Source organism: Ruditapes philippinarum, unplaced genomic scaffold (genome assembly GCF_026571515.1).
Source record: "Ruditapes philippinarum isolate M1 unplaced genomic scaffold, ASM2657151v2 ctg2340_1_1_1_1, whole genome shotgun sequence".
NCBI classification, from domain to species: domain Eukaryota; kingdom Metazoa; phylum Mollusca; class Bivalvia; order Venerida; family Veneridae; genus Ruditapes; species Ruditapes philippinarum.
Window position 1 is genome coordinate 170,496 of NW_026866290.1, and position 26,157 is coordinate 196,652.

Below are 26,157 nucleotides of genomic sequence, written 5' to 3' on the forward strand. Positions count from 1 at the left end.
CCGTTTCTGAACAAATTATTCCGGCTTTTGACTAATTACTAAACATGCCCGTATTACAAGACAAATTTAAATTTTTAATTTAATGCACTTGTAACTCCATTATTCAGAACAATTTAAAACGGCATATGTGAAAAGGATACATATATTTTTTAATAAATTTGATTCAGCACGAAAATGCCTCGTTTTATATTTTTCTCTTTTTTGTTCGCAAGAAGCGAAATAACTCCAAAAATATAAATACAATATTTTTGTCCAAGATACATCCCTTTGTGCAAAAGTAACAATGAAACGTTCAAGTCGTTAGCGTGGTGCGCACGAGATATTATGTCGTTGCATCTTTTTACTTAGTTGTGCGCACGAAATAATTAAGAAGTGCGCAGTAGATAATTTAGTGGTGTACAGGAGATACTATGTCGTGCGCACGAATTACTAAGTCGTGCGCACGAAATAATTAAGTCAAGTCGTTGGCCTGAGTTTCTATGTGGTGCGAACGAGATAATAAAGTCGTGAGCAAGAGAAAATTAACCAATCAGATTACACTAGGATTTTTTTTAAACTTAGAAAATTTCCAGTTAAAGTTTTACATGCAACATCAATCCTTTAAAGTACTGAAGGTATTCACTTTAAATTTGATACATGTCTTTAGGATCACATTTGGAAGTTCCTGTCCAAGGCCCATAACTCAGACATTAATTAAGACTAACCCTGTAATAGAGTTGATCAGTATGTACGTACTAACAGCCTATTAACCTGTCTATATGAATACTTGAGAAGAAACGAAACTGAAATTGAATAAAAATTTGGAAACTAAGTGATCCCTCGGAAGCATTTATCGCAATAAAATTAAATGAAGGGAGAATGAAGTAGTGCAACACCCTTCTCGGCCCCTAGCACCGGCTTGAGCGGTACCCAATTCTCATTGAAACCCTGGTTTATTTTATTAAGTAGGGAAATGGCCCTTGGACAGTGGATGACCTAATATATTGACGTTTAAGGTCAGAAGGTAAAGGTAACCATGACTCTTTATGTAGAATCCTTGTCTGAGAAATAACTTGAGAAGGAATAAGCCATGGTTTATATAACGTAGTATGGATTTCACCTGATTAGTAGATGACACTTACTGATTTTAAGGTCATTGGGTCAAACATCAGGGTCAAAATGACGCTAAATATAAAATCATTGTCCAATTAATCACTTGTATATATGGCACTGTGACAGACAGGCCAAATAGGAGCATCATTGTCCTATGGCACATTTCTAGTTACTTCAGAAAATTCATAAATATACCGGTATATTAATCTGATTGGCTTATTATTGTTCCCACGACTTAGTAACTCGACGCCACGACTTAGTAACTCGACGCCACGACTGAGTAACTCGACGCCACGACTTAGTAACTCGTGCGCAGGATATAGTCACCCGTGCGCACCACTTAATTGTATCGTGCGCATGATTTAGCAACTCGTGGGGGCTGCCGAACTACTTCTGATTAAACTGGATATTCGAATAAAGGGTTAAGTAACTCGTGCGCACCACTAAATTATCTCGTGCGCACGACTTAATAATTCGTGGCCACGAATTAGTAAATCCTTCACACGACATAGTATCTCGTGTCCACCACTTAATTAAATCGTTCGCCCGACTTAGTAACTCATAGTCACGGCACAGTAGCTCATGCCCACTTAATTATCTCATGCGCAATTAATACCTCGGAAAAAATAAAAACGAAAAAAAAAAAAAAACACATAAAATTCCGTGTGCACCACATTATCATATCGAGCGAATTTATACTCACTGGCAAAAGATATAAATAGCTTGACGAAAATTTTAGATATTAACTACCTTAGAAGTTGAATGAAGAATTATTTCGTATCCTAACTTGTGATGATACAAACCCCAACCAATTTAATAGTGTCAAGCAAATTACCACCATTATTGACATCGTATAATGGTTAAGGTCACGAAAAGTAGGTTTTATTAAGGATTCAAGAAAGTTTGTAAATTATGGTTGAATACTCGAATAAAGAAGATAGTCGCTGTGTTGACATATACTTATTGATGTATGAATGTAATTTCAATATTCCATAGAAAACATACATATCAAAAAAATATGTTTATCATACCAGGCAATCTTAAGAGTATCTTTGCATCCCGCGCCAGCTTGAGTCAGGTATGGACAAATCTATAAAGAAGACATTACAAAGTCTTATTAATATAATTCCAAGATTGCAAAAACAATATGTTTATGTGAGACAAATCTGATCTTTTTTATGTAAAATCTATATTTTTGAGCAGCAGTGATTGTTGTGGGGGAGGGAAAAATGATACTCAGGCCTTGCATATTCAAATACAATTGCTTACCAAGATATAGTCAAATTTATAACAAACATTAGTGTGTAGATATTTTGATAGGCATTGAAAAAATTAAACCTTTATAAATATTGATTTCAAATTTATAAATTGGCAGATGTTATTTTTTACTATTAAATGGTTTTAAACATATTTTTTTCCGAATATATGCATATTTGTATATACATTTACAACAATACAAATCTTACATTTTTATATTTAACATACTAGTCAAACTTGTTAACTTTCCTAGGATAAGCTACTACTAACCATGCTAACCGCAAACAACATTTTTTCCTTACTAATTGTCATCTTAGATTTAAGCAATATTACTAACATTATTTTATTTTAATTAAAATGTAATATGATTTGAATAGGAATATATAATAAAACAAACATTTCGTAGATACTGTACACTAATTCCAAGGAGAATTTTGCAACTGTAAATTAGTCGAAAGTTCGTTTCAATCGTCTTATGCCCGTTTCGAGAAGAGAATATAATGCCTAGAAAAGTTTTGCAGAGAAACCCAATCGAACGCAAAAATATCGGCGATCAATTATATTTAATTTCATATATTTATTGAAAAGCTGCTAGAAACATCTAGAAAATATCATTATAATAATTGTGTTTTTATATTTATTCTGACTTATATCTGTTCCAACACTTGTTGCCATCGCGCAATCCGAACAGACCTCTACCTATAACGGAAGCTCTTCTAAAGTATCAATCGAACAGGGTATTAGTGTTAAAATGACCAATGAAATTTCTGCCTATATTCATTTCTTTACTGTTATTTTTAGCGGAAGTCAAGGTGAAATCAGACGACCTTTGGCCGAAAAAGGGATAAGAACGGAAGTCCAAGGCTTATACAATTCTTCTCCTTAGATAATACTTTTAAATGAGTATGATTTAATACTTTCGTAATTAGTTTTACCACAGTCCACATAAATTGTGACTGAAACCTTTAACACTCCGCTTAAAACTGCTTTTCCCATTGTCATAAATAGCCCCACATTAAAATCCATGGGTGGACCATGATGATACCTAATGAATCTACCAAGTTCAAGATTATGAAGGAACCTAATACGGACAACGCCATATCGCTTCCCCTTTTGATTTTCCCTACAGAAAAGAGTACCGAAACCAATGACTGCAACTTATGAAAACTTTTATTTCCATTACAAAACCGGTACCTTGTTTCCCGGGATACTTTAACCATGGTTTAGCCCGGTATAACTTTCACCGCAATGTCTAATTACCATGTCTAGAGAGAAAAAGAGAATTTAATTAGTCATAAGTATTATTAAATCTCATACCAAGTTGATGTACATATTCAGTACATATGTATCCAAAAGTCTTGCAAATCATGACCAGGACATTGTACAGGGTTACAAGTTTTCTGACCGTCCCTTATTGTCGATAAACCATTGATCTGAGACTACTCACATCCCTCAGTAAATGACATAAATAAATTGCGAAGTTTCCAGATGGTTCCTATAATGCAAAAATATGCGGAAATTAAGCTTTCTTGTAAACTAATGACTAGAGCCAGCAAAACAGTATTTAATTATTAATTGTTATTTTTACCTACATACTGTAGTATCAGGTCATACTGAAATAAAGTGTTTGTTCTATTTTGAACGTTGCTTATTTAAGATTTATAGCACTCACCAACTCATGTCGAGCTCTATGCAAAAACATTATGTAATGATGATCAAACATCAAAACACTGGACCATACTTGGCAATGGCAGATCCTCACTAATGTTTTGTATCGTTCAGTTCTGTTTGATTCCTGTTTAATATTTATCACTCCAATAGCTCACATGTTTTCTTAGAAAAGACATGAGCTAAAATTGAGGACAGATATAAATCCTACCATCGCATAGACCCGGTATCAGACTCTATACAGAAGTCTAATGTAACAATGAGCCAAAATCGGATTGTCGATGGCAAATCCTTAGTACCTTTTCATTCCTTTTTTAGGTATTTTTTACAGTTTCTCTTCTGTTAGTTATCATTTTAAGATTACTCGCTTAATAGCTCACCTTTTTCTTTTAAAAAGACCAGCAAAATTGAGGACATCCCTAATTCCTTCCATGTCATTAACCCAAAAGTTGACTCTATAGGAAACATAACGAAAACATGAGTCAAAATCAAATTGCGACACCATACTTGGTGATGGCAACCACTCAACAGTTTTTTTTAAAACTATAGGTTATTTTAAAATAAACTATTGTATGCTTATGTTTTAACAGAAGAACCTTAGACTGCAAAATTTAGACAAATCATACGAGTACATATTAAATTTGATATTGATAAATAACATGTATAGCATTCATACCGAACTTCCCGTATTTTTATATTTTGTATGCTGGTCGATTTAAAGTACATGATATCTTTAAACCAAATGAAATTTAAAAGCCATTTTGAAAAAATTCCTGAAATTGGTTACATTCTACGTTTGGAGCTGAAACATTGGACGAGTCGCACCAAAATGAAATATTTGCATACTTTAAAGCTGTAACCCTTGTCAATTTAGGGGAACAAATGTGTATTTACTATTTTAATTTTTACACACATTCCGATAATTAAATCGTCCCGACAGCATCTCAAAGCACAAAATGCCCACATGCAATTCTTATTACTGTTTGATTCGGGAGTTTAGCCCCTTTTTAAAGTGGCACTGTGTATTTCTTTCACAAATCTGTCCCCATTCTATCTTGAGTTAATGTAACTATAATTAAAATGTTCCAATTGGTAGAATTTTCAATACTTAAAGCTCTATATCAAATGAACAAGTCACCTAGTCAAAACTCTACGTATTTGTGTTATCGAGCATTAATAACAACTTAAAAAATATAGAGAGTTTGTTTAATATTATTTTAACAGTATCTATGTCCAATAAAAGTTTTCATGTATACTTTAGACCCGTGCCAACTTTACAAACTTTGCGGAAGACAAGATTCTTTCATATTTAATAGATCTACACGTATATAATATATATATATTTTCATTGTCAAGTTGAGATGAATTGATACTGTGTATTTTAAAAGATATACTGTTATAATGAATTTGACCAACAGTTGATATTGGTAAATGGTAGGAATAAAATATAAATATGCCTACAATATAAAAATACTGCCCTACTTTTTTATAGATTTATGTTATAGGCAAATTTGGAAAGACATTTTTAACTTTTAATAGGCCACGTTAGATAAGTTTAGTTCATGCAAAGTACGTATGTTTTAAAATAGAAATGAATTAAGGCAAAATGTAAACTTATTATGCACTCACTATATACCCTTAGATGGCATAAACCCACTTTAAACATGTTAAATAAAACATTTCCTTTCAAAGTCGATAGTCGCATAAACCTCGCTTTACATCAGTTATTTAAACATTATACTATATTTCAAATCATGTGCAATCCTATTTTACATGTATATGTACATGTATGTATATTTAACATGTTGTTTTCTAGGTTTTTTTGTAAACTCTCATGACTCATTTTGAGTGTTTAGATAATTTTATGTAAGGTATCCTACAGAATATACAGTAAATGGCAAGAAAACGAGACGTTAATAAATATTTGGCTTGTTTTGTTTATTTTATTTTTTGAGACTTTTAACTTTTGATTAAAATACACAATGTGCTGACGTAGCTACATTAAAAACCAAAGGCAAACATAGTTATTTCTTTTCAGAAAGGCCTAGAGTGTTAAGCAATGATTATTATAAATTTACCAGGAAACACATGTATTGACGGAATTTTATTGTAAAAGAAAGCCTGATTCATTTGCAATAATTTTTATTGCAATGTTTAAAATCAACTTAAAATGGTTATAATTACAGTAAAATATAAACATTTTCGTTTTTAAACTCGGAAGTGATGACAACGATTCTGTTCTACCAAATCAAAATTCAAACCTACTCATTATGATTCAATAAATACACACATCGAATGTTAACTTCCTGTTATGTCTTACTGACATGTGTGAAGGGAACGCTTTACTTTTAACACGGCGGCTTGAATACAAAAGTTTTAATTGTAAATTGTAAAAGCGAAAACAATTTAATTTAAACGCTCTTGTGGTATTTACTACAAATATAAACGTGCATCAAACACTCCTTCTGATAATACTTTAGTGGTTTTATAAACCCAATTTCATTCAACACGCGTGATAGTATTTCGTCCATAATTAGTTTAAAACCGAAAGTGAAAGAAGTTTTAAATATTTGAATGAATAGTAACACTGCCAAACTATCAATTGCACTTGCAATATTAAAATCTGGAAAAAAGTGATCTCTAAGAAGCAATAAACAATTTTTATCACTTGAAAAGATATATTGTGTTTTATAAAATAAAATCTTCATCCCTACGCGAACTTCTTTATGTCGGAGTCATTTTTATCCTCATTTGGGATGAATAATGCGTCGTATCACACAGGTCGATATTTTAGAGACCTGTGTGTATACAATGGTTATGTACAGACCTGAAACACTGGTTATGATGATCTTGCGTAAGTACTTTATTTTTGATATATATTTTTTTTTATTTAAAGACTTTATGTTAATTGGAATTTTCTAGGTTTAAACATAACCATTTTATACAATAAAACATATATTTAATAAAATTTGTTAGCTGGTACGTGATCACTGTAATTCTTTAATGTGATAAGTTTGCAAGTAATAAAGTTGATGGTACGTGGCTAGTTTATTTTATTCTTGGGTGTTAAAGTAATATAGTTGTGATATTAAGAAATTAAAATCGTGTTAAAATGGGACATTACTTTTCTTTTATTCATAATAGTCCACAATGAGGCTATGTAAATGATACATGTTTATTCAGTACAACATTTACATTTTATACTTCGGTAAATGAATGGTAGTAGCGTTAACGATCGATATTAACACTTTCATACCGAAAATAAAATGAAATGTTGGTGTACATAGATTTACGTTTTACATATCTTGAATGATTAGTGGTATTCTGCAGCAAGTGACATTTTAGAAAGAGATGTTAACAATTCTAAAAATGACATAAACCAAGTTTGTTATGTTGCTCATATTCGTTTAATGTTAAATTCGTTTGCATCGGATGATTAAAATAACGAAATTTGGTTTAATTATTTTCTCCTAGTACATCAACAAAGGAACTTTTTTATAGTCTTCATTTTGGCATAGCGCCCTAGAGATATTCCAAAACGGGTTGAATGAAAATGTTGCAGGCTCTTTTAATCAGTCTATTCACGAACAAGCAATGCATACTGGCGTCAAAACTCCCTATTATCGGCCTTATCGGCCTAAGCATAATTCAACGTCTAATAAGAAATGGTAAACATTTGAATTAAGGAGTCTTATACACTATTTATAAGACTTGTGTGATTTAAATTTCGTGAAATCTTTTCAGGTCAATTCATCAGTCAAAATTCAACAAAGACAAAAGTAATTCTAAAACATCCCAAATGCTAAACTGAGCTAAAATGTAGTTTTAATTAGACTTTGTCACATTTTTATGTATAGTTAAGCTTACAAAACTTTAACACAAATAGACATTTTGTCACACTCAATTAAGCGTTGCCAACGGAACGGTTGCATTCAAAATACGAAATAAGTGTTAAAGATATTAATTTTTAAGGAGAGCGGCAGACAGTTTAATGGTTAGGTTGATTACCTTTCATCCACTGATCACAGGACCGAGCGCAACTAGTTTGAAGCATTAGACTTTTTGATAGAGTAATGGATTGAGTATGTTTCAATTTTGTTTAAACGGCGATGATAGTTTGCCAAAAATCGGTAAAAACCTTCACACTAGAGTTTTATCAAGTACCAAAACACGTCAATACTTTGGATACTAGTTATTCCGTCAATAGAATCGCGCTTAGAATGGTATAGTCCTTGGAAATTTCGGTGATGATTTATTTTTTTTTATTTTGGTTGGGAAAAAGTATATTATTAAACAACAATTAATGATGTAAGCACTTTAACTTTTAGAGAATGTCGGCAAAAACAGAAAAAGAGGACGATGTTTATGCACAATTAGTCAAGGGTGTGGTCACATCGGTGCAGTTAGAAACATTATCTGAAGAAGCGGAGCGTATTCGCAGTACAATTCATTTCTATCTAATGGCCTGGCTTGATGAAGTTGAAGAAATAAATCCGCTGTTTAAGGTTAAAGAGTTGATTGGAGTGGGTAGTTATGCTGAGGGAACAAAGATAATCGAACCGAATGAGTTTGATTACTTAGCTGTAATTGATGACTTCTCCAAACCAGGTCTGTTGAAAATAGATCTAGGGGAATCAAGTGTTCACGAAGGATTAGTAAAAGTCAAAGTTGAAGACGATGATTTAAAGTCTAGATGTGGCCAGCTTTGTCAAAGTGGCCATTTACAATGCTTTCAACCAATAAATTTTCCAATGTCAGGTGACAATCGATTCGGACATGTTTTTATTGAGGCACTTTTTAAGTATGCAAAGAAAAATGGAAAAGGAGGTTACCCGATAATCACATGTCAAATTGATTTACCAATTGTGAACAATATATCCCTCTTGCTTACAGAAGTTGATTATAATTCACCTAATGTCCTCATCTGTTTCAAATACAAAGGCAAGGAAATAACAACTGATATATCCCCAGCAATAAGATACTTTCGAACAGAGGACTGCTTTAAAAAAGAAGATTGTGCAGGTCCGGTTTTTGCAGAACTTGTTCTGAGTCGTAAATCCCTACTGCTGATTGGAGCTTTTACTAGAAACGATTCAGATTTTAAAATCACTGTCACTGAAGCTGAGGTTGAATACATGAAGACAGTGATGAAAGCTGAACACAAAACCATCTATATATTTTTAAAATATATAACAAAATTATACAAGGACAAAGTATACAATGTATATCCGTTTACTTCATATATGCTAAAATCGGTGTGTTTTCACCATGATATTAAATGTGAACCCGGAAAGAGATCAATAAGGCATTGTTTTCAATTGGTGATAGAAGATCTAATGGTATGTGATCAACAAGGGTATGTTATTAGTATTGTTAACAAGCATATGCACCTTGTGTTAAACAAAGACATATCCCTATACAAGAATATCAGAAGAAGTAATATGCTGACAGACATGAAGAAAATGAGCATTTTGCCCCAAGGTATCAACACGGTTGATGCATTTCATGAATATGTAAGAAATTTCGTGCTGGAATTGAAACAAATTAGAGATAAAGGTATTGCTGTATACAGTATAATTATTAATTTGTATACAAACATAGAATATAAGTTCAGTAAAATATATACAGATAAAATGTAAGTCTGAAATAAATCTAAAAATACTACAGTAATGAAAATGTTAAAGACTCGGTCAGATAAAGCCTGTGTGTCACCTTTTCTCGTACACATTATTATATAGTATTTTATCACATAAACTGCGGCGCAGAAGTACAATAAAGTCATTTTAATAATCAAAGGGCTGCAAGTTCTCTGGTATTTTCTGATCTTTGCAATCAAAGTTGTACTGTATATCTGTATGTATTTTTCTGTATATGTTTTTATGTGAGATGCAGCGACTGCGTTTACATTTTTACTATAACCGTTTGAGTTTGATACATACGGAATTTTGCATGACAAGAGTTGCATCAAAAAATCATTTATGTTCATTTTTATGACATCCACACTTTATGCTTGAGTATCGTGGTTACTTTCATAAAAAAGAAACTTAAAACATATTAATGAAAATAGTTGCCTCTACTCGGATTTGAACCCCAGACCGCTCACATCCTAAATTAGCGCGTTTCCCCTGCACCACATGAAAGTTAAAAAAGAAAACCCGAATAAAAATAAATAATTCTAAATTAAGAATTTCCATTTAGGGTTTGTCATCCTTATAAATTTTGAGGTATTTTGTTCACAATAAACCTGGTGTTTAACATTGAACGAAAACCTTCTCGCCAAAACAGTCTGACATGTATATATGCCACTACTCGACAGTCAGATTTATTTGTGTTATACCGTCAGGATCATTCGGAAATCGACAATGATTAAAATGATACACGTCCGCGAAATTTGTGATTGTGCATTTGTTGACAATTCAATAAGCCAACGCTACTTTTAAATTTTGAATGCGTTGTAATTTCTTGGATACTTGAAACAAAATAAAAAATATTCTTTCTTTTACATCGCTAGTGAGAACTACTTGTTGTTAGGTTTGTCGTGAGGTGTTGTGCCAGAGATTGAATGTCAGCATTGTATTTCCTAATCTGCGATTAGAAAATACGAAAACGATATATCACTAGACGATATTACACTAGACTTAGTGTAATAACACTTTGACTTAACGTCATTTGCGCTACTAACATAGCGTTAAAGCGCGCTAATGTTAACATTACACTATGGGCGCGGCAAATAAAAATTACTCTTGTTAAAAGTTTACCGTTCTTATGTTACATATGTGATAAATAGTAAGAGCATATTTTTTCGTTTGAGTGAAATATGGAATATATTTCCACGAAACATGATAAAATGCCACATATTTTCACGAGCCGGGACGGCGAGTGAAAATATGTGGCATTTTATCATGTTGAGTGAAAATATATTCCATATTTCACGAAAACGAAAAAAAAAATCCTTTTTATTTAATTCAACTATCAAGGAAAAATGGTTACGAACCCTATTGCTTGCTACGCAACTGCAATTGTACAGCGCGCAGTAATATATCATTGCGTCTTGTTTTGCACGCGATATTTGGCGCTATCTTGTGCGTCACGTAAACAATTGTTTAAACGTCTGTACAGCGTTAATAACTGAATTAAAGATATTGGTGTTCGGATTTATTTTCTTAGTTAGACCATTTTCTATCATTCTAGATAGTTTTCAAAGCAAAATTCAACAAAAAGTTGTTTTGTATCTATCAGATTTTTTAAACAAAATGGCGGAAGAAGTCCCTTAAAAATATGAGTTTTGACTCCGCCCACTTTCATATTTATATTTCATATTTATTTTTAAAAAATATGACATATATTTGTCTGATATAGCAGTAAAATTAAATAGAATATAATATTCGTGTAGATTCAATACTAAATTTATTGAACACTTTAAATAAAACTATATTTTGGTCGCCAGAGTCTCGCATAATATGACTTTATTCAACTCGTTCAATAAATTTAGTATTAAACCTACATTCATTCAATATCCTCTATGTCTTTAATATATTCTGCAACGGCTTTATGTTATAAATGTGTTGAAGTAAAAACAAATGGAATGATCTCGAATCGAGTTTTATATTGACTATTTACAGCTAAGTACACACTTAAATCTTATTCATTTTGTTCTGACAGAGACATATCAGCATAAAAGATAAGTTAGAAATTATATTTTATCTTTTTATGAAGAACAAGATGACACTAACAAATTGAATGCTACAATGCACAGAAGGTTTAAAGAAAAAATCCAAAGGGAAGTTTCGAAGTTGGCAGATATGGGATTTGACGCTGATGAAGCCGAAATTGCTTTGAAGAGAGCCTTAGATGACCCAGAACTGGCTTTGGCAATACTCAGATATGTATGTCCATGCTTTCGTTATATCTTTTATAGTATTTATGATAAGATTTGCCAACAAAAGTGAGTGCAATTGTCGGAATATTTTATTTTGTTTGACAATAAATTTATATAATATAAAATGGAAAGACATTGTCGCACAATTTATTCATAAAAATACATACTGAGCTCAAAAAGTCATTTTATTATATACTTATAAATGAAATATTGAGCAATATTGATGAAACAAAATGCGTATTTTCAGTTTCCTTATTTTCACTGTTAAAAATTTGTTTTCACTGCAGTGAAACATATTTTCCGTATTTTCACTGGTAACTTGCCGGACTACTTAATTCTTAATTCAGCTAATACACAAAATTAAAGAAGAATTCTCAAGAATGTATGGTGATAAAAGAGAAAAAGTATATAATAAACAGAAAATTCAAGTTCTTTTTATACAGGATTTAGTTTAATCTTGTGATATGAAAATGGTCATACTTCACTCGTGAAATATATATTTTGATACCACTTGATGAAAATTAATCCTGTATTTCTAGAAAAAAAACTTGAATATCCTCTATATATCATGATAGTGATTGTATGTCTTTGTTGTGTAAGCAATATTCAAGTGTGAAGTAAAAGTCATTATAAACAATTTGCCGGCTTACAATTAAATACAATCAAATAGAGAAAAACAGAATCCCTAAAGAAAACCCAACACAGCAATATTGATAATTGTTGCAGGCTCGGTTTAATTGAGCCTGTTCATGGACGGTACTGGAAAGTGCAAATCAAAACCTTTTTAAGGGCAAATGTACTCCGTCTCATAATTATGTATACAGTTCCTTGAAATAATTATGAAGTTCAAATTATGCTATCTAATATACAGGAGGTAGTGTTTTACAGATACACTTCTAATAACAACATACTTTATAATAATATCATTGATACTATGTAATTGATTTTATACAAAGATTATTGACAGAAAATATTGGTTGATTTTGCAGGACGCCGAAAGACGGGCTAAAAACCAGATAGTGGAATCAGAAATCTACCATCCGAAGAATCGTCCACCAACTTCCGTTCAGTCTAATGTTCCGGCGGTATGCTGTCCAAGTTCTGTTGATACATCATTACATTTAACACAGGGGTCTCAAAGTGATACAGATACTCAACATTGCTCTACCACAACGGTCAATGAAGAGGTGATAACATACTGATACCTTACAAAATTGATTTTTTGTTCTACTAATTTTTACAGAAAAAATATTATCGAACTATGCAGACAAAAAAACTTTGTTTTTAAAAATTCATTTTTTTTTTAGCGAGCAAGCAAAAGAAATCGTTTTAAAGCAAGCGAAGGAAAAAGATCCCTTATACATTTTCAGTTTTGAGTAAAGAACGAAGCTCCTAAACCCCCACACACCTACCATTTTTCTATACATTGGTCGATTTATTATCTTGTAATTGAAATGAATCCAGATGATACAAGGGATAACCTTAGACTGAAGCGTACTTTCTTTTCAGGAAACAATAGGAATATGTTTGAATTAAGCTGAAGTGATGCTCACAGTCAGTCAAGGCTGGGGGTCTTCAAAATGTTTCACTCTTCTTATGATATGTTTTATAAAATAGTTATATTTAAATATACATGAAATATATTCATAAAATGTTAATAAGTAGAAACGTTGTACATGTAGAAGTTTTGGTTCCGGGAAGCGTTTTTAAATGACCCGTAACTGTGACCTTGACTTTTGATCTAGCTACCTAGTTCATGCACATGACATGCTGCTCATGGCGGTAAACATTAGAATCGCTCCAAATGTGTAGGAGACATAAATCTGGCCAAAATTTATATTTTAAGTGACCTTGACCTTGCATATAATGACCTAAGTTACATGTTTCACACCCGTAGTCATGATAATGGCCATTTGTATTTAAATCCCTCAATAAATGATGAATAAATTCACATTTTCGTACTTTTATCTGAATTTTGTTCCCATGTGTGACACTGGCCTTGGCGGCAGGGACCAAAATTTGAAAGTGACACTCTGCCTTACAATGGTGAACATGTGTGCCATGTTATATTGAAATCTAAGATTAACTCCGGATAACCTTTTACATGACCTCTAAGTCTGACCTTGATCTTTGGCCTAGAGATATGATTCTTACGCATGACACTGCTTCTAATAGTGGTTAACATTTCTATGAAGTTTCATTAGAATCCCACCATATTTGTGGACATAATCTCTATATTTTTTCATCTTTAGTAACACTGACCTTGCATATATATACCTTATTTACATGTTTCACACCCGTAGCAATGATAATGACCATTTGTGTTTCAATCCCTCAATAAATGATGACTAAATGGTCCAAATGCACATTTTCATATTTTTATCTGAACTTTGACCCCTATATGTGACCTTGACCTTGGTCACAGTGACCTAAATCTAGCACACTACACTCTGCCTTATAATAGTGAACATTTGTGCCAAGGTATAGTGTATGTAGAAGTTTTGCTCCAGACAAGCCATTTTAAATGACCTCTAAGTGTGACATTGACCTTTGACCTAGATAGCAGAGACCGTTTTTAAATTATAGATACACTTTTAGTAACAACAAATTTTATATTACTGAAGATACAATATAATCGATTTAAAACAAACTTTAAGATTATTAAAAGGAAATATTGGTTGCTTTTGCAGGACGCTGAAAGACTGACCAAAACCAAGACAGTGGAATCAGATGTCAACCATCCGAACAAATGTCTTCCAACTTTTGTTCAATCTAATGTTCCGGCGGTATATTGTCCAAGTTCTGTTGATAAATCATTACGTTCAACACAGGAGTATCCAAGAGATACAGATATTCAACATAACTCTGCCACAATGATCAAAGAAGAGGTGATATGCTTGAATATTATAATAGTGTTGTATCATGACAATACAATATGTCTTTTATTGTATAAAAAAGAAAATAAATTGTTTCAAATGAAAAAAGAAAACCATTTTGCCAGTTTATAATAAAGCAATATTTCAGCTTATATTTCTGTATAAAGCTCAGAGAAATGATTATGAAGTTCAAGTTATGATGTCATATATACGGGATTAAGCGTGCTATAGATACATTTTTTTAATTACAACATATTTTATAACAATATTATTGATGATACAATATAATCGATTTAAAACAAAGATTATTAAAAGGAAATATTGGTTGATTTTGCAGGACGCTGAAAGACTGACCAAAAACAAGACAGTGGAATCAGATGTCAACCATCCGAACAAATGTCTACCAACTTTTGTTCAATCTAATGTTCCGGCGGTATATTGTCCAGGTTCTGCTGATACATCATTACATTTAACACAGGAATCTCCAAGAGATACAGATACTCAACATAGTTCTACCACAATGGTCACTGAAGAGGAGATATATGAACGACAAAAACATTAAAAAGCCATTGTTTGACATGTAATTGAAATGGCATCCTAGAAAAAATGTTTAAGACTTCTTATGGAACTATGAAACACAAGGCGACATTTTATCAATTACAATAAACACTAAATAGCGATAGATGCAAAGAACGAAGAGAATCGTCTAATAGACTTACTGCAGAATAAAGAATAGTTGGGTTTTTCTCCAGCTAATCCGAGGGTAGAAATACACTTTTACAGTTTGAGCCCTGAAATTAAGCATAACATATTGACTTATCTATTGTGACCGATAGTGTACAGTGAAGATGTAAAACGTTACAAGTTTGTTTGTACCGAGGGATTCGCATGGAAAAACCCACATTTGCAGAGTTCCGGATAACATCTATTATCATAAAATATCATTCAAACATTTAGACAAGTATTAAAAAATCTTTGCCATCAAAACAGCTATATTGTATTCACGGAAACTGGAAAAAATTAAAACCTAAATCTAAAATAGTTACAAGACGTACTCTCTATCTTGGAGACTGTTTCTTTCCGCGAACATTTTTGGCGACTGCTATTAAAGTCGTCTGCTGATTTTATCCATTTTTGTGTTCGGCTGATTTTATCTATTTTTGTTTTCGGCTGATGATTTCGGCTTATTTTATCCATTTTTGTTTTCGGCTGATTTTATCCATTTTTGTGTTCGGGTGATTTTGTCCATTTTTGTTTTTGGCTCATTTTATCCATTTTTGTTTTCGGCTAATTTTATCCATTTTCTTGTTTTCGTCTGATTTTATTTGTATTTTTGTTTTTCGAAATAAAATGACCACCGAAAAAGAACATTGGAACCTTATATGAAAATTATATACCATACCAAATATTTCACTTTTTAATCTCATAAAGAAATATCAAATAACTGCCTTATATCCTTAATTGACTTTTGGTTATTAGAATTAATAATGTCAGGTTTTAATTTTCCAATTTATGTATATTTGTAATATGTATAGTATATAAGTAAAAAGTATATAGCACAATTTACTTACCACAATGTTTAAACAAGTTCTATGTATATGGATCATTCGTGCATTAGAAAATAAAAGAGCGGGACTTAGTAGTTGTCTCGGTATTATTTCAGAGAATTCCGATATATAGGTCACCACAGGGTAAACTGGTGTACATACAAAAATAGCAAACATAAAGGAGGTAGGCTACCTAACATCAGCATGTTTATATCTGTTAAATAGATATTCAACAACTTTTGAATAAATAATACATTAACCACAAAAACATTTAACAATGTATATTTCAAATATTTAAAAGCTAGGTGAACAAAAATTTCAAAATGTATGAAAAACAACAAAAGTATTAGTATATCAAATTTATTTGAATTTGCCATACTTTAGTCTAGTCTTGAATTTAATTAAAATACACTTTAAATAGTCAACATGAGTTTTCCATATATGTACATGTATATTATAAATTCTCCTCTGAAGCCATTCAGATTAGAACATGAAACATCATCTAGTAGATCTCTATCAATCTTTTTAAAATAAAAGCCCTTGAGTCAAAGTTGGCCCTGTCCTGGGAGGTTGTAGGCTTTCCTTACATGAATATAGTTAAATACTAAAAAGTCCACTCCTATAAAACGAAGTCCGTCTGTTATCGGTTTGACTTCCAGTAAAATTAACAGGGAAGGAATTAATATAAAAAGAATTTTCATTGGTCATCTTAAAATTACAAAATGAAATCGGTGAATCTCATTGCTCATTCTAAAATAAAATGTAAAGGTCAGTTCTAACCATTAAAAACATGTAAAGGATAGTTCTTTCCATTCTAAAATAAAAATTTAAAGATAGTTCTATGATACAATGTAAAGGATACTTTTGTCACTATAAAATAAAATGTAAAAGATAGTTCTAATGGAATGAGGATAGTTCTTTCAATTTTAGGTGAATTTGTAAATGATTACAAAATTTATAAAGTCAAATGGTAAACAAAAAAGGACACCTTGAATAAAGTTGTTCTTCTTTGAAAAATCATCAATATCAATATGCTATGATTTAATATCAGTTGTAACAAAATGAGTATTTTCTTAACAAATACAAGAAATAATTATCATTTCATTGTAATGCAAGCATCGCTAACATTTCATTCTGTATTGAAAACTTAAAAAATAACATACTTGTGCATGATAAAAAGATATACTTCGGCGAATGGCACATGCACGAAAACATTGCTAAACGATTATTAACCAACTTTAAATAGCATAATAATATCTTGTTTAGGATAATTTATTATTCTTTTTACGTATAATATTCATTACTGTTTAATAACAAAGGCATTCTATCTTTGCAACTTTTCCGAGGATCGGCCATGAGATTATGAAAAAAAATGCCGTTGATGAATTTTATTGATATTTCATTAGATGTAGCTTTATACCATTAAATTATTTACTAGTATTCATAAAATAATGATGAATGTATTCTTATAATATTAATATCAATATATACGACCTGCTTTGGCGGTGTATTTTTGCGATTGTATCTGTTTGTATCATTTAAATAAACAGCGAACTCATTATAATAATATTGATAAAATTTTCTTATCAAAACCAGAAATCTTTTATTACGATTTCAACTTTCATGTTCAAATGTATAAGTTAAATGATGTTTAAGCTGTTTCGGCACCTTAATGACACACATGAATCATAATACTTAATTACGTTCATATTTATGATAGTGCACATTTGTAACGTCGTTTTTCATTGGATAATCGTGACGTTATTATAATCTATATATAGGCTGCAGTCGAATCATAAATTTCTTATTTATAAAGATAATGTGATAATCAAAATATATACTATAAATATATTGGTCAAATATACGCAAAAAATGCAAAATTACATGCTCCTTTTAACCTAATTATTTTCTGGGTCACACTGGTTGATGTAAGCTTTAAACAAAGACCTTTATGAACGCCCAAAACGGTAAATTGAAAAACATGATTGAAAGACAGTAAATATGGACAAATATCATCAGTGAATTTGATATTGTTGGCGCATGCGTAGATCAGATAAGTAGTACGGTAATTATCTAGGAGACCTCGCATCGACGGTGTTTTCTGTTTAGATGTACTAGAAAAAAAATGAGAATTATTTATAAAATATCATATGTAAGGAAATTGTGTTTGTTTATTTGTTTTCTTGCTTGCTGTTATTATACAGGGCGCTTAACAAAAACACAGGTGTGTATAATTAAATTTAGTTAAGTCAATGATGATTTTGATATCAGATTTTATATACTTTGTATATAAAAAAGTGTTTATAACCCAAAATTTTATATATTTTGCATAAAACATAGTTATATATTTTACATATAATGTAATAACATACCGCACATGTAATGCTTCATCGAAGATTATCACATCACAAATTGAAACACAGGTAGATATACACGCGATATTATTTGGAGTTTATTATACATAGTAAACAGTGCATTTTAATATGAAGGAAACAATGAATTTTGTCTTCATAACCTTCTAACGTCATTCGCAATGTACCTCTGCCCTGGCATGTACAGAAGTTACCAATTCTTTGCAACTAGACAGCCGTCTAGGAACGATGCAGTGGCTGAAATGTGTTCTGGTGAATATTCAGTGTGGCTTACTGCTGTTATCCGGGGAGTAAACTATCAACACCACACAAAATGGTGGGCAAAGTTGAGCAACGTGTACGGCAGCATTTGGAATAGAGACAACATACATTTCATTTATTGGTGGTATTTCGTAATATCGACGTGACATGTGGTATTTTCTAGCAAAAACAACAACAACAACAAAAACTGTTATGTGCTAAAGTGAGCAGTTTTGGTAAATATAAAAACGACAACAACAGCAAAAACCAATTGCATTGTTGTTGTTTATGTGCTAAAGTGATCAGTTAGGATTTAAAGGTACTTGCCACGTAGTATTTTATAGCAAAACAAAATCTTAATTGTGGTTTATATGTTTTAAATGAACAATTTTGGTAAATATCGTCGTGCCACGTGATATTGAATAGCAAAAACAAAATCTTAATTGTGGGTTATATGTTTTAATTGAACAATTTTTGGTTAAAATCGTCGTGCCACGTGGTATTTCATAGCAAAAGAAAATCTTGTTTGTGGTTAATATGTTTTAAATGAAAGTTTTGGTAAATATCGACGTGCCATGTTGTATTTCATAGCAAAACAAAATCTTAAATGTGATTTATATGCTTTAAACGATCAGTTTGAATTAAATATCGTCCTGGATAAATCTTATGAGGCAAGTAATCTTCATTCTAGTTCTTCATAAAAATCTCATATTTTCTTAACGTAAACGATTAAGTTTTTAATACAATAAAGCATTAACATAAATAAAATAGACACAAATAAAACTATTAGAATATTTTGCTAAACATTATTAGCTATTTCAAAGTAATTACTACAGGATACAAATACATGAACATATTAAAGTGGATAGCTCTTCAAGTGGCACAATTTTCATAGAAAAAACATTTCAAATGTGGATAAAATATGGATAAAAACGAAATTGTAAATGTATCATCTGGCCCCGTGTTCACAAAGAAAAGATCAGGATCAGTTGATCCTGATTTTATTTTCATTGTTTTATAAACTAACACTGATCGTATTATGCTAGAATTAAATGGTAAAATTTGAAATATAAATAATTTCTTATTTGCAAAGAAACAAACCTATTTTGGGATAAAATCGACAAAAGACAAAACAAATACAAAAATAATCGGATCAAAATGAGGATCAATTTTAGGATCACGATCAAAATTTGGATCAACTGTAAAATACCCATATCTTGTAAAATTAACAATAAATTAATTCTAAAATTTCATAAACATGCTAATTCAGGTCCAGTTTTATCAAGTTATTACTGTAAAATTAATCTCTAAGGATAAATAATGGAGAATATTTCAGTTTTTAAATTTGATCCTGATCTTGATCCTGATACTTAAATCTTTGTGAACACGGGGCCAGGATATTATTATAGAATATTTATTGAAAAAAGCTTTTTATAAGATTCTAAGTAATTAAATCGGTATGTTGTAATTAAGGTTGTTACATCACTTATGTGTGTTTTTGCGTTTATTTATACTCGCAACCGGTTGCCCATATGGGCGAGTCCTCCAGAAGAGTATTAGTCATTTTATTTTTTGAAGGATACTGCAATTACTAACAACACTTAAGTGAAATTTTATATATGTATCACATGTAATTATGCTTCTAAACAATTTTCAAACATCGAAGCATATTTGAAATATGTACTGCAGATATTTTTTCCACATTATATTTAATCATAAAAATATATGCATTTATTTCTTATTGAAAAAATTGACTAGACTTTATAAAAAATAAAGTTCTAATTACATCCCTTTATTAACATGAAATTTAAATTCGGTTATATCTTTACAAATAATGCTTTTTGGAACTTACAATATTGATAAAATCTTAATTTGAGCATCATAATTATGATATAAAACCAAAAAAAATCATGTAATATTTTGTTCTACAACAATTAAGTTTGTGAAATATGTAATATCGGATCATTTATCTCACACTTACGAATAATATCCAAACATAATTCTTTCATATTTTGTTGCCATATATGCTGGCTACTAGATACTTTCAACATAACTATCTGTGCTATAAAAGTCCTTATTTTATGATGGATCAATTCATTTTAATATTAAAAATATGATGTTAGAAATAGATAAAGCCCAAGGTTGCGTATAGAGAATCTTTTAATAATACTGCACGTTTGTAATGTCTCTTTTCATTGGAAAATCGTGACGATTGTATAAATCTATACACGTCTCCCATCATTTAATGAAGCAATGCCACTTTGATTCTCTCAAGAAAGGAAGTTTCCTGTATTATAAAGACGTTATAAATATTCCCGATAGGTTATATGACCGTATATAAACGGTCGTATGGAAATATAACCCTCTCCTAGCGAATAGGGATATATATATATATATATATGTATATATATGCAAACCACATTAAATATAGGACCATATTGACTGTCAAATATCTTTATAACAATAATATAGACGCTTTATTAAACGTTCATTCTTTTGAGGATTGATTTGATTGTTAGTTTCTTACTAAGGAAGAACACTTAGATTCAGACTTAAATCAACAGTTTCATATGGGACTAATTTTGATATTAACGCCTATGTTATAATAAAAACGATGTTATCTTCCCGAAGACACGCAGGGTTATTATTATTATTATAATAGTTTTCTTCATCTTCTTTCTTTTGGCAATTTTGTCGATTAACTTGAAACTGTAAACCATGTAAGAATATGATAACAATTAAAGATAACAATGCAAGTTTCACATTGCTGAGGACTAAATTTGTAAGAAACATGTGCTACTTTATTTACTTAATTGGTTATCTTAAGGACACATCCAGAAGAACATTACACTGATGTCAACAAAACAGATAAATCCTTTCAATTCATTTAATATGTGGACTTTATCATCTTGAGTAAAGATTGCAGTTTCAGTTTCAGATTTATTGGCTTATCGACATACAAAATGCCTTTACAAATATATAAAGGATAGCCAAGATATCACAAATACTTACAAAGAATAGCATTTTGAAATACATTTAAGAATGACAGTATTGAAAAACATCAATATAAATAAATAAATAAATAAATATTTATAAATAAATAAATATTTATAAATAAATAAATAAATAAATAACTATATAAATAAATAAATAAGAAATAGTGATCTACATAGATCAACACTTTTTTTTAAGAAAACAATATATTAGACTTAAGTAGCAGTAACATATGAAATGATCTTAGCTCTTGATTTCATAGCATGTGTGTGTGTAATGTATGCTTAATGAGGGTTCATTCGCCTGTAAGGGCAAAAATGCAGCTTTCGCTGTCGAGTACGGACCCCGAACATGTCACCACTCATGTCTTAAAGGGTTAATTTTGTAGCATAAAGTGGTGATAATTTACCTCCATGCAATTTCCATAGAGTATTAGCCAAAGATATGAATTTTTAGCCAAAAGTAGGTCACTGTACGGCGGTCAATGAGACAGTAATCTGAGACAATATGAAAAAGTAGCCCTTACAAGCGCAGTTGGTGCCAGAAAAAGGCCTGCCGTTCCAGCCGTCTATCCGTGCTAGTGGCCCTAGCACCTAATCCTCGTCGACTCAAAGCCTACTTTGTAGGACCACTCGCCTTGGCATTAGTCATTATATCGGCAGCTGGTCTGCATTACAAGTTGTTCTTATTTTAACGCGCCATCCCAAGTTTGCGTTACCCAGGGTTCGAGGCATGTGATACTCAGGGCGTTTTAAAACACACTTCAAACTGTGCGCTAACAATACTATGAAATAAAAGATCATCCAGAGAATTGATGAATAAAAGACTGAATGAAAAGACCACGTGTTATTGTTTATTCTTCATATTATTATTTTGAAACAGAAATATTATATATAGTTTAAATGCTCTTTTCATCAGGTATTTGAAAATGGTGGACTTGGTTTCATGGACTTAAAGATTCGGGAGGACAAGAGATGTATCAGGTATGTAAATTCTCAAATATTGATTCCAGGTCTCATCAAAGACATAAATTAAACGGCCATATACTATCTCTTTTTAGTATTGGATGTCTCTTTCAGAAAAGTAGGTACACATGTAACGCAACGTTAGTCTGTAAAATTCGGCTTCAAGCCGATGCTAGGCAGCGTGCGGGATGTTGGCTTTTTTCATTATCCCTCATGTACAAACTCAATCAAACCGAGTCTGCAAATTTTATGTTATTTTGTTGTGATTAATGCTTCAGAGGATCACCATTTTTCTATATTTTCTTCACCAGGGAAGTCGCCGACCGTTGTTGACCAATGTTGTTCTTGTGATGGTGTCGTTTTGAATGTTTGGGGTCTTTTATCGCATTGTTGTTGTTGTTTTCATTATATCTTAATAACATGAATTGGCTAATGCTAACCGCCCAAAGTTCAAAAACATGGAAATGTATCAAAATGCTTCACTTGCTGTAAAATGAAATCCGGTACATTCAATAAATGCGACCTTTATACTTATAAATAAAGTTTTCTCGCATATCATTATTTTTACATAATAATTTCATATATTTTTCAGAGTTAAAATGCTTATATAACAATAATTTGATTTTAGTTTTTCAGAACCGGTTGATCTTGTTTTTACATGGGTGAATGGAAGCGATCCAAAACTAATCGATACAATGTTACATTATTTACCGGAGTAAGTAAAACTTGATTTTTGCCTTTGATTCATAATAAGTATATTTATTTACGACGTTTTTATCCATTTCGTAGTTGTTGTTGTTGTTGTTGAACTTAAGATACTGGTAGTAATACATAATAATAAAGAAAGGAACATTCATAACCAAAAATTAATGTTAGATAAAAAATGCACTTAAAGAGAATTAACATGTTTATTGCAGCAGTTTTTTAAAAGATTTTATTACATTTTATTGTTGTTGTTGTTATTATTGTTGTTGTTCTTGTTGTTGTTATTATTGGGTTTTTTTCTTGTTTTATTATATTTTTATTTATTTCATTTTAAAGTTTTATTTTTTTTATTATTTATTTATGTCTTATAAATATCTTTACATCAGAGGAACCGAGTTAACAGCAAAACGATTCCGAGATTGGGGAAATTTGAGATATGCTTTACGATCAGTAGAGAAGTATGCCGATTGGATCAACCATGTATATATTGTTACAAATGGCCAGGTACCAAACTGGTTAAACACCGGGTACCATAAAGTCTCCATTGTGAAACATTCGGTAAGATGATTTACTGCAAATTTTCCGCAAGTTTAAAAATTTTACTTAATTCAATTTCGGTTAAAACTTTATGCTTAAAGGGACCCCATTCCAGGTTCAATTTAATAGTGTCATAGGATATAATTGAAACAATTTCTTTCACGCCCAGTATCCCCAGTTTGATATTTAATCATCGCCATATTCGTTGACAGCGTTAGATACCATTTAGAATTAATAAAGGCACATTATGCCTCAGAAATCAATACATATTTACTTATTTAGAAGGAGAAAACAAGGATTTGTTTTCATGTTTAAATAATAGTTTTAGACAGTGTATGATGTTTGTTACCTGAATATAGCAGCAAAAAATGTGTTATTATTTTCATTAAAATAGTAAAATGTTAACAATGTAGTATTTTGTCTGCCATACATAACACAAAATACTTATTGACTATAACCGATCTTATTGACAAACAGTAACAAATGAAAAAAGAAGATGAATATGTCTAACTGAATACTACGATAAATGATACTAAAAAAGTATACCAAAATAAGAAAGCTTTTAAAAAACAAAAAATAAAAGCATTTCTGAAGCATAATATGCCTTTACGATTAATAATTTTGATAATTTATCAGAAAATAAAAATAAAAGATTGGGGAATTCAGCAAAATCGTTTAATTAACAACAGTTATATTTCGAATTATGAATGTATTGTATGTTTAAATATAATTTTTCCATGACGTTCCCAATACAGCTCATAAATGATATAGGTCTATAATTGGAGGGAATGTGGAGGTCACCCTTTTTTCAAAATGTGCATTGTCTTGTATTGTGGTTTGTTTTTAAAGTTTTTTGTAACGTTCGTCTTTCTTACCATTGATTTCTATTTTGCAGGATATTTTTCGAAATATAAGCCATTTACCAACGTTTAATGCACAGGCTATTGAGACTCATATTCACCGTATACCAGGATTGTCTAAGAGCTTTCTTTACATGAATGATGACTTTTTCTTTGCCCAAACAGTTGAACTCGAAGATTTTTATTCCAAAGAAACAGGTTTTAAAGTAAGTTCTTTTTTTTCTGTCTGACACTTTAAGATCCATTTTAAAAATACTGAAGATGGAGCTATTGCCATAGCCCTCTCGTCGTTTTTGAATTTGTTAACCTTTTGTTAAGGGTTATTCCACAGAAACTGTGATAGAAGCCTTTCCTCTTGTATATTTCATAACAAACGCTATTGACGTCATATATTGCATACAAGTTGTTATTGTAGCTTAACATGTATTGTCAAAACTTGCTTTCATGATACTGTAACATTACTTTAACTAAAGTTTCAGCTGAATATAAACTGGGCATACATTTCTATAAAGTTTTAATACGATTCTTGTTTATGTTTTGATAGAAAAAATAACAGACAAACACAAACTTTATTATCATGGACTTAAAACTTAGTTTGTGAGTTTGTGCTAACATAATTATAACATTTTACAGCCTATTCTTTAATAAAAGAACAAAAAACAGTCAAGAAAAAGCGTTGTTTTGATGAAAGACAAGAACAAGAAAATGTTACATTATTTATTATATTATATGAGAAGGCTTATCCGGTTAGACTTGGCTCGCTAAAGCCCGCAAAGATACACTTTCTCAGTTCTAATCACCGGATAAACCTTCTTCATCCCGACATCAACCACGAATTCTCTATTTTTGTATATAATTGATCAATAGTGAAACCATTTGTTTCTTATAACCTTAAGGTTAATTTTCGAAAGAGTTGTTACATAGCATGTATATGTTATTTTACATACATGAATAGTTTATGTAAATACGGGACAAAAAGCTCTGCTGTAATATTTAAGCAAACAGTTGAATGATTTTGTTTTGATAGGGTTACAATATACATGTAGTAAATATAACTATACATGTATAAACATAATTAATACGGCCTATTTCTTCACCTGTCAACAGATAAGATTTGGTGCTGAAAGAGTTCCCGAATACATTGACAAGTGTAACAAGTGCTGAA

The 26,157-nt window shown here is 31.1% G+C and overlaps 2 protein-coding genes across 2 annotated transcripts; both read left to right on the top strand.

Annotated features, from left to right (window-relative positions):
* The first annotated feature begins 5,963 nt into the window (after positions 1-5,963).
* On the top strand, positions 5,964-15,334 carry LOC132732013 (uncharacterized). Its single transcript, XM_060718349.1, has 6 exons — positions 5,964-6,871; positions 8,346-9,573; positions 11,734-11,903; positions 12,886-13,083; positions 14,587-14,784; positions 15,110-15,334. The coding sequence occupies exons 2-6, from the start codon at positions 8,349-8,351 to the stop codon at positions 15,332-15,334; spliced, it is 2,016 nt and encodes a 671-aa protein (XP_060574332.1). The 5' UTR covers positions 5,964-6,871; positions 8,346-8,348.
* An 8,131-nt stretch (positions 15,335-23,465) lies between these two features.
* Positions 23,466-26,149, top strand: LOC132732014 (N-acetylglucosamine-1-phosphotransferase subunits alpha/beta-like; the record flags this gene model as incomplete). Its single annotated transcript, XM_060718351.1, has 4 exons — positions 23,466-23,605; positions 23,982-24,153; positions 25,028-25,198; positions 26,100-26,149. Coding segments are annotated over exons 1-4 (413 nt in total), but the record flags the coding sequence as incomplete, so codon positions are not given.
* Positions 26,150-26,157: the final 8 nt, after the last annotated feature.

Coding starts and splice junctions, on each gene's coding strand:
- LOC132732013 (XM_060718349.1), top strand. CDS start 8,349: ATGTCGGCAAAAACAGAAAAAGAGGACGATGTTTATGCACAATTAGTC. Junction 9,574..11,733: donor GAAACAAATTAGAGATAAAG/GTATTGCTGTAT, acceptor CTTTTTATGAAG/AACAAGATGACACTAACAAA. Junction 14,785..15,109: donor CCACAATGATCAAAGAAGAG/GTGATATGCTTG, acceptor TTGATTTTGCAG/GACGCTGAAAGACTGACCAA.